General features: G+C 41.6%; 1 protein-coding gene across 46 annotated transcripts in view; it reads left to right on the forward strand.

Moving 5' to 3' along the window:
• Sox6 (SRY-box transcription factor 6) overlaps nt 1-8251 on the forward strand; it is a 612624-nt gene extending 604373 nt beyond the window's left edge. For all 46 annotated transcript variants that reach the window (XM_058576980.1, XM_058576987.1, XM_058576994.1 and 43 more), the window contains one exon: nt 1618-8251. In XM_058576980.1, coding sequence (XP_058432963.1) covers nt 1618-1921 — 304 coding nt within the window. In that variant the 3' untranslated portion in view covers nt 1922-8251. The remainder of the gene's footprint in view (nt 1-1617) is intronic.
• Nucleotides 8252-10559: the final 2308 nt, after the last annotated feature.

A 10559-nucleotide genomic window follows, 5' to 3' on the forward strand; every position in this document is an offset into this window, starting at 1 on the left:
TGATAGGTTCTATAGAAGTCAGAAACTTTTATGAAACATAGCAAGCTTAGTATATCTGTGTATTGAACTCTATTAAGAAGGATGGAATTCAAAAAATCAGTTGACAACATAGGTTCAAATTCTAGTTTTTCCAGTATGAACACAGTACCTGAAGCAAGGCCTTATTTTCTTTGAAAAATGCCAGTAGTAATTAAATGAAATCACACACACACACACACACACACACACACACACACACAGTATTTTACATATTATGTTAGTGAAAGGTGATGGAATTGTGACTATGTTTCATGGCAATCAAAGGATATTTTTAATGGTAGCATGGGCAGACATTACACAGTATTTCCAAGTCATTACCATTCTCCCTCTACTTGACTGGAGGGAAGCTGGCCTCGGTGAGGAGAGTATGCTCCTCCTGGACATGCCAGAGTAGCTGATAACACAGCACTTTCCTCATGGATTCAGGTATCTTCCTGTGAGAGTGGGGTAGACAGAGTTTCAATGATAGTGTATAGGGTTAATAGCAATTGTCCAAGCAATAACTGGTCTGAAGCCAGAGCAAAAAATGGTGGAAGAATCTTCCAAAACTTTCATGACCCCAACTTTTACAATATATGAAAAAGAAGGCTCAAAAGGGTGGTGCCAATGACACTTTGAAATGAACACTCAGCCATAATTTACTGTCTCTAAAAACTGAGGACTACTTGGTGAATATTACATCTTTGAACATATTATTTAGGTATAGTCTCTGAGTTAAGTAGATCTTCAATTCTTGTGTGCCAGTTATAGTGCTTAAGTGAAATTAAGAGACAGAGTAGCCATGTCTCCTTACAGAGGCAGAGGTTGACCTTCACAAAGAGTCTGATAAGTTTATGTGAACTAGGGTCACGTTATAAAGAAGTGATCTGGTGTGACCAGGCCCTGGCACATGCTGGGATCTTGGATGAGGCAGCATGTCTGGTGGCTGTTATTCACTTAGGTTGCAGGCTCACCACTGTCTGCTCCCAACTTCTTCAACCTAGAACTCAGGCTTAAGAAATCCAAGATGATTGTTCCATAAGTTCCTGCCCTGCCAGGTCAGCACTGAAATAAGTAGACATTTGCATGGATACCAAATAAATGCTTTGCTAAATCTGATTCTTTGGGACATATTAGTTCTTTTCTCATCTTGATAAAGATGACACCAATCTACTTACTAGTGTAATTATAATATGTCTCATGTCGCTGGTCTATTTTAAAAAATTCTCTCAGGGCACTCAAAAAAAATGATCTCACATATAACTTGATGGTATTAACTATAGCACTTGTCCTTGACGTCACATGTTAGCCAGGCCTTGCCATATTTGCCAACCTAAAAGAGTTCTGCCTGTATGTTGCAAAACCATCAGTAAATTGCTCCATTATGCTAATTTAACCCCCAGTCATAGTGTCAGGGAGAGTGCCAGGACTACTCCAAGGAACACTTGTCACATTTTATCACTTGCTTAGGATGTTAAAGAGGACACCCCTCTGACAAGTGTGGGGGATAAAGCCCAAAGCCACATGAAAGAACGTACATAGATCTATTATATAGAGATATTTCCCCTCTATTTCATTTTATTTTTTGAATCTATACAGGCAACAGCCTCAGATTCCAATCACCACAGGAACAGGTGTTGTGTATCCCGGTGCTATTACTATGGCAACTACCACACCGTCACCTCAGATGACATCTGACTGCTCTAGCACCTCTGCCAGCCCAGAGCCCAGCCTCCCAGTCATCCAGAGCACTTATGGTATGAAGACAGACAGCGGAAGCCTAGCTGGAAACGAAATGATTAATGGAGAGGATGAAATGGAAATGTATGACGACTATGAAGACGATCCCAAATCAGACTATAGCAGTGAAAACGAAGCCCCGGAGGCTGTCAGTGCCAACTGAGGAGTTTTTGTTTGCTGAATTAAAATACTCTGACATTTCATCCCCTTCCCCCAACAAAAAGTTCTTAAAGAGCCCGCATGCATTTGTGGCTCCACAATTACATCAGCAGAATGGTCTTAATTGTTTCGTAAAGTGTGAGACAGATTAAGTTTTCCCTGATTTTTCATGAACTTGAGTTTTTTGTCGTTATTGTTATTGTTGTTGTTGTTGTTGTTCTAATTTAGGTGAAGACATATTAAATATGAGACACCAGGACTTGAAAACTTATCTCAACCCATAGCTGTCTTACAAGTCTTATATTTTTGTCTTACTTTTTTTTTCTTTTGGATGTTGATAAAGGTTTAAGTTACTGTTTTAGATGGGGTTAAACATTCTCACTCAGGTATGCTGTGCCGGCCTACAGGTTGTGAATGTGTTTTTATTCTGAATTACTTTAGAAAACAACTGAGGATTTCGTATCGTGAAGCAGGACTAGTCCACGGCATGTGCCGCTGCGTGCAGAGCATATTCAGAAGGCCTCGGAATTCCATTTCTCCGCGTGTAGAGTTAAACTTTGAATGTGCCAAACTTTTTCATAACTTTTGAATCTTAATATTTTGAAAGTCTTAAAGGAGATACTGCAAAGTCTTAGACAATCTTTGGCATCTTAAAATAAAATAGCAAACCACACTTTTTTTTTCCAGAAAATGGTAAAGTACTCAGGAATCTGGAGACAAGATATTGTAAGGAATGAACAAGGTTGCCACAGTGCATGTACCCAATTGTGTTTGCCTCTTGACGTGCCATCAGTGCGTGACGTGGTATGACATACACACACCAGAGCCATCACCACACCAGATACCGAATTGGTGGTCTTCTCTGCCCAAGACCACCTCTCACTACATCCATTATCCCTTTGCCTTTAACCCTGACATTCAGTCTTAACACATTTTCTCTTAAATAATTTATTCATTCCAGAATGTCAAGGGTCCATTTACTATTTATTTTAAAAAAAATGTTGGTGGCATTAATTTAATAATTCTTGTTTTTCACCCTCCTTCCCTGAAGAACTTTTTAGCCCTTTTCATCTCCTTCTCCTGCTAGATACAAAAGATGTACATATTGATTTTATGTCCCCAGAGCATCTGGAAGCATTTCTGAAACAAGATACTATTAAATACCTATCTTTATTGTTTTTAAAGATGATTGTATATCTGGCTACAGGGCTGTATATTTGGGTCTAGGTGTATACTCTTACACTTAACAGGTATGCAGGTATGCCCCTGAGGTTCGCTGTGACCTTGAGTCTTTTGCCAGAGTTTCCCCCAGTTCAGTTTGCAACAAGCGGTAGGATCTGCATTGGCAGCATTTCCTCTGAATTCCATTCAGCAGTAAGAGTCAACAGTGGTGGCTGCCAGGTGGGAAAGCAGCAGAATCCTGCAGCCAGACCTGAAGCCCAAGGCTTGTGGGCCATGTAGAGTATACAGTGCCACTATCATGGGCTGGCACCTTTACACTGAGTTGCCTAGCTGGCATATCCAGGGAATTCTTTGCAAGTTCCAGGATGAAGGAAGCCAGATGACATTCTCAAAGCAAAGATAGAGGCAAATAGTCATGGAACATTCAGAGAACGAAAGAAAACCATAGGGAAGGAGAAGGGGGGGAATACATTCCCTGTATGGCATGTTCCTACTGTCAATTCTGGGGAACAGATAGCTCATGAGACAGCAAACCTTTGGCTGACTCCCTGTATCTACGTCTATAAGATGAACTGCACTTGTCACTCAAGGAGAGCTCTGGAGATGTGCTGCTGGGCTTGGAGGCAGTGAGGTTTCATTCCCCATCTCCTAACTACAGGAAGCTCTGCGATGCCATTCAGACCTTCCTTAACCCAGGGCCTATTGCCTGTGGGGGAGCTACTCCCAGAGTGATTTAGTGGGAGAGTGTCAGAGAATGAGACAGTTTGCCTCATGGGACAACCCAGAATCTGATCACCAAGACATAGGAATGGCCCCAACAGATTTCTTGAGCCATTTTGTCACTTGGAAGAAAATAGTATATCTTCATATTTATTTAAAGAGTGCTCCAGGCCAAACCTAATAGCAATAAATAGGTTGAGCCAAGCTGTCACCGGCTCTGACACTAGCTGGGAGTGCTCTCTATAAGCTGTTGAAGGTACTGATAGGAATGTTTTGTTCTTAATATTGATTGGGGATTGGAACTTTGTTCTTGTACATTTCTTTCAAATGAGGAGGAGGTCATTTTTCTTAAAAAAATGAATATTTATTATGTCTTACTGATTTCTTTGATTATATACCTCTCCTTCTCAGTTCATTCTCATGTTTTCTCCCCTTTCTTTTTGGTTTTGGCTTCTGCGCTCACTCCTTTCTTATTGTGCTGCATAGGTAGTGTGTTGTATGACTAGCATTGTATTGTATGTAATTAATTTTGCACAAAGGCGAACATTTAGCATAGTAGGTTAATTTTGTTTGTTTTTATGACCATGCCAAAATAATATTCTGGGCTGGTGGAGAACAAAGGACTGTTCTTTAGGACTGAAACTTGATTTTGCTTGTAGTAAGAAAAAAAAAAAACAACACACACACTCACAGATGTTGTTTCGTAAGTGTTATAAGCACTGGATATAAATGGTATTTTTTATCACTTCTGACTAATGTGAAACTGTTGTACGAAAACTACACGAACAAAAGTCATCTGTTTCGACTCGTGTGGGCTTGCCTCACAGTTGCCGGATTTGAGTCATTTTTATGTCTTGTTATTTCATTTATTTATGCAAAATACATGTGTGTATGAACACTTTGTTTTAGCTCCAGCTCTGCCTCAGTACTGGGGGTGCAGTAACTTCTAGCCATTTTCTTAAAAATGAAAGGCTATTCAGGAATGATCTGATTGTAAACGCCTCTTTCTTTGGCTCAGACAGTAATGCTGTATTAGAATCTAAATTTTGTGCATATGAAGTTTATTCTATTTATTAGCCAAGTTTGGCTCTAAATATTCATGGAAATTAAGGATGACAATCATCGGGATCACTTCATTATATTTCAGTGGGGCTTAAACAAAGTTTTTATGACTTTACCATCTCATTTTAGAGTTTTCTAATTGTGTAAATATAACATAGAAATAGAATTTATTTTTGGTTCATGAGTACTTAGTGAGTGATAAGTTATGTATTTCTTTTTTGTTCTCTATCCATATGTGTTGATCCAAACTAGAAGTTGACGAGTCACTGTACTTGCTGGGGACAGTGAATTATCAGCTACAGTGAGGGCAGCATTCATCCTGCAGCTAGGCCAGCTAAGCCCTACACTCGGGTTCTTATTCAGTTTTGAGCCCGCTGTCCACAGACTCAGACTTTTCCCTTTTTTCCTTATAGAAAGTAGATGAATTGAACATAGTAAATTTCCAGTACATCTAGGAGAGAGTCAATTTGCTTTGTGAACCCACACGAACCTTCTAAGATAGTTCTTGTGACCATTTAATAGTAAGAAGCATAATGACATTTTAAAGGCAAAAATCTGCCTCTGTGATTGGCCATGAATAATGTCGCACCATGCCAGTTAAAGCATGTTGTCACCTTTTTTCAGTGCTCCCTACTTGATGGTATCTTCAAGTCAAAGGTAAAAATTATCTCCATTTAATTTAAAAGCATACAAGACCAGGGTTTTCTTTGTCGTTTGTGATAGGGACACTGGTAGACAATCCTTTCCTTAAAAAAAACAAAAAAACAGGCCATATAGAATAGGAAGGACGAGAAGGAAGGAAGAAAGGATGGAAGGAAAGAAGGGAGAGAAAGGAAAGTTCATCTGCGGACATGAGCAGCCAGCCTGGCAATTTCTCTACTTCAGGCAGTGTCCTTTGCAGGAAGGTGTGGAAGCTCTGTTGTTTTCATGAGGACCCAGCTCAGCCTTTCAGGAGCACATCAGTTTGCTTCATTTGGTATTTGATACTCTGCAGCCTTGTGCTGGGGCCTGGTTTGATTTGCCAGGGTCCTGACACAGACTCCCAGACCAAGTTCTAAATTCAGATGTGGGCTCACAGTGCTAGTGAGCTGGTCAAATTTTGGCCTTCCCTGGACATAAGCGCCCTGGGAGCCTGGGATGTTTGAAAAGGGTGTGATCTCTCTAGGGCTGAAATTAAAGGCTGCTTTCTTTGCCTTATGAAGCCATGCTGCTTCTTTGGAGCACACCCTCCTGAGCCAGGAGCACAGGGCTGGCTGAAAGCAGAGATTGTTTCAGGGAAGCCCATCTGCCCTCAGCAGGAAGGCAGCCTGGAACTTGAACACCACTGCCCAGGCTGCTGCTCTTGATTTACTTATTTTGCAAAGAGTTGACCTCTACCAACTCATTAGGGAAAGGAAAAAGAATCAGTTCGTAGTTTTAAACCATTCAAGAAGTCCTATACCAAGTGCCAACAACTGCAGAGGAATGCAGCTAGAGGAATGTATTGAAGTTATTAATGGGTCTTCCTTTTTAATGAGAACGTGGCAAAAATGGTTGCTGTAGCCTTGCCTGATGTCATGCTCGTTTATCCAAGGATTGAGTTGGCACTTAAGCTCACTTCTCAAAATATAATAATATCATATGACCTCATTTGTCCTTCTACAAAAGCACTTGCATCATTTCCTTAAGTCATCTGCCCCCTGATGTGTTTTCCTCCTCAATAAACAACTTCTGTTACTTCTGCCGATCATGTTCTGTTTCTGATGCCACATGCTATGGAACGTGCCCCTGTGCTGATAATCATTAAAAATATTGATATGCAAATACATTTCCTTTTCATCCCCATCTCATCTTTTCCTTTGGGGACAGATTGCTTTCCAAAAGCTCATGAACTAGTATTCCGAATGCTGGTACCTCCAGGGGCAGAGGGGAGGGTTGGGTGGGGTAGTGACAGAAAGGTCTTGCTTCCTGCAGATACTCTTCCAATCAGTGTCCGTGGCAATAGGAACGCTTGAAGGCAACTCAGTGACACATCTTGCTCAGTAGTTTCTTATTCCTGAAGAACCACAAGCATAAAGTGAGGCCTCAGTGCTGGTGCTCTTGGAGTATGGGGAATGTGCAAATATTTAACTGTTTTGTATGCTGCACATTGCAGATCTGCTCATGTGCATTCTCCGTTTGTCTTCCTTTGTCATGTGTGTTTTTGCTTTTTTGAAAGTGCAGTCTTTATTGTACCCTTCTCCAGCTTGTAGCAAATTAGAATGCTTAGCATTTATGTTCATTCATTATTGTATTTGCCATGTAAAATTTTTATTACCTTAGACAAGCTTATAAGCTGTTACTACATAACTTATCTTACTGTAACTCTTTTTATTTCCTGACATTGTAATTTGTTTGTGATGTATATTGTGAGATTGTATTCTATGTTAATTTAATCAGCACAATTCACTGACATGCTGGACTGACATGCTGGCTGCTGTTTCGAAGTGTAAAGTTTGTGTAGGGCTGTTGGGACAACTGTAACTCTGTTGTCAAGGTACTGTGCTTTGGTTCCTATAGCAACACTGTGGGTGTGACCCTTGAGACTCTAGGGACATCTAATACACCCTGGAGCAAATTTTAACTGCAGATTTTCTTTGTAGAAATTCTATGTATAACACAGGTACCTACTTGGCCCATGGCTGATAACTATTTGGGCAATTAGAAAAAAACAAAAAACCCATAAAAACTAGTGTCTATTGCTGCTTTGAATATGTTTGAAAGTCTGAAAATGTAAATAGTTTATCAAAAAAAAAAATCTTGTACAGTCCAGTGTAAAGTTTTTAAATGACCTTAAGGGTTGCCATCACATCTTTCTCACACTCTCCTCTTGATAATGAAAAAAAAAAAAAGTTCGCTAAGGATTCAAGAAATGGAAAAAAAAAAAGAGAATCTCTTCAAATTTAAAGGAATGGATCATTGTTCTTAGCTTTGTTGCATACACAAACCTCTTGGATTTTGTTGTGCAGTATTGACGTGAGATAAAACTCAACTCATTGAATAATCTTTCAGTGGTACTTTTCCAAGTCTTCCCCTCCTCTGCCTCATAATTAAGGGAAAAGACAAAATTGAAAGACGCACTCTGTCTATCCTGGTGTATGTTGGCACCTTAGCTACTTTTTTTTTTTTCATTTTTGCACAAGGTGCTTTCCTGATCTGTCAGACATGCCATCCTTGGGTGATAATGTATATGCCATGATGGGCTCAGGCCCGCAGGGGAGTGTCTATAAGAACTGCCTATTTATGCTCATTTACCTCAAGACTGTCCTCTCTACCCTAATCTAGTTGTCATCACTCCATCTTTTGTACTGCTGTTGACACTTACCAATTAAAGATAAATTTTGTTTTATGACCTCTGTGTACAGCTTCATCTGTTCCCCGAAAACAGTTCCCCCTAGACCCAGCATGCCCCAGGCTTGCCACCACCTGCGGCTGGAGCCCACAGAGCTCCAGTTCTGTGCCACAGCTTCTGCCTGGTGGGAGGGAGAAAGAGCCCAAACATCTTGGACTCCTTAGCCTGGAAAGACTTGCCTGCGTTTTTCATCTCAGAACATATACTGCTGCAGCAAGAAATGTTTATGGATTTAGATGGAAGGAATAGGATCCAAGGTGGAATTTTTTTTTTTTTTTTTTTTTTTTGTCAAGAGAAGATGAGAGAGAATGTCACTGCCTATTTTCCTGATTTCTTCACTAGAGCAAAACAGTTTCCAAAGCTCAGAGCATCCAGCTGAGATTCATGTGATAGGATCTCCAGGACCTGCCTCTCACCTGACACTGACTGCTCCAAGCCCAGCAGCCACAGCAGATGGGCTGCACTCAGGATCCTTCCCTCCACCATGGGTGGGATGCTTGGCCCATTTCTCATGCTTCTGCCTCAGAGAAGGAAGCTCCCATCTCAATGACCAGCAATGATTTGCATCTGGTGCAAAACTCAGCTCCCAGTGACTTGGCTTCTAAGTATACCCAAAACGATTTCCTGGTGCCTTGAGAGTCTGAGGGCAGGGCTTGGGTAGCGGGCTGCCTTGAGCAGGGTTCTTGAAGGAAGCTTGAGGAACCAGTCCCTGGAGTGCTGTGAATGCTCCAGATTAGTGACCCACAGAGTAGTGACCCACAGCTGCAGTGTGAAAGAGACAGAGGAGAGGCCCTGTGACTGCTGCTTTTGGTATTTCCTATGAAAAAATGCCTCATTAGAGAAGAGGATTTGTGAAACGTTCTTTATCCCAGGCAAATTGTAAGATTGATACAAGCTGCTTGAAGTTCTGCAAACCTGGCATCCCAGGATCCTCCTTCCTGCCCTGTGGGTTTTTTTTTTTTTTAAGCCTAAATCAGCCTAGGGCATTAGATTAAGAACAGTGTGGGTGGGAGGGAAAGGGAGGGAGAAGGGGAATAGCATGGATGGTGGAAGGAGACCCTCATCATTATACAAAATACATGTATGAAGATGTAAAAAAAAAAAAAAAAGTGTGGATTTGGGGAGTCACAGAGGCCTGGCTCTGCCACTTGCTGGTTGTGTGACCTTCCCTGAATAATTCTTCTGAGCCAGAGTTTTCCTCTCTGTAAAATGGGATTGTAATCTCTACCTATTAGGGTACTAGGGGTATGAAAAGGCAGAACTAAAATATGGCTGCAGGCCTGACTCCTCTGCCCAGATAATGTCTGAGCCAGCAGGGAGCATGGGTCAATGTCACCAACTGAGCCAGGTGAAGGGCCTGCCTAAGTTCTTGGCTCACATGAGGTCCTATATGTGATTACCACCCCAGTCTTCCTTTCCCTGTCACCTTCTCTGTTTGGTCAATTTCTACTTGTCTTTCACACACCATCCTCTGGTGCCTTCCCCAGACTCCCAGTTTTAAGCTCTTCCTCAGAGTTCCCATGGTACTTTTAAAGGACCTCTCTGATCTGCTTTATCACATCATAATGATTTGTTTGTCTTTTCTGCTAGATGATGACGGATGAATGCACTGAGATTCTTTGCTTTAGGAAGACGCACAGCTGGGTACCAGTGTGTCTGTGTCTAGAGCCACAGCTCCATTCTTCCTCCTAGGCATCTTGGCTAGAATGTGGAAAAGGATAGACTGAAACAGGAACTGTTTATGGGTTTGCCTTACTCTTTCCTTGACTTCCCAGGTACCCAAGGTAACCTTTTACTCCTCTCTGAGACAAAGAGTACTGAAGGCCCTGTCCCCAGGCATCCTACCTAAAAGGAAGCCAGCTGCCTTCACTTGGGGTGGAGGAGGGCAAGGAGCCCAACTGTGAGCAGCTGTTCATTCCATATCCTCTCCTTCCTTTCTGGCAAAGGAAACCCACAATCCAGGTACCGGCCTTTTCCTTAAGAGCACTCTAGAGCTTTGTTTGCTCAAATGTGGTACACAGGTACCCCTGAAAGCACTCCATGGGGTACTGAGAAGCAAGCTTCAGGAAGGATATTCATTGTCTTCTCTATCCTCCTGGTCAACAACACATTGTAGGGTGGGTAGGTTGAGGATCACTGTCCTCATTTGAAGACTCAGGATAGGACACGACCCAAAGTCACACACAGATTAACTGGCAGTGCCAGCATGCACACTTGTGTTTTTAATTCTAAAGACAGAGTAGACGATGTTGCATATGGCCCGACAGTAGTTCTTGGAAACTGTGCATTAAAACAACAAAAGATGTTT

Source organism: Marmota monax, unplaced genomic scaffold (assembly GCF_021218885.2).
Source record: "Marmota monax isolate L192 unplaced genomic scaffold, Marmota_monax_Labrador192_F-V1.1 WCK01_AAM20220418_F8-fsc00061, whole genome shotgun sequence".
Taxonomy (NCBI): Eukaryota; Metazoa; Chordata; class Mammalia; order Rodentia; family Sciuridae; genus Marmota; species Marmota monax.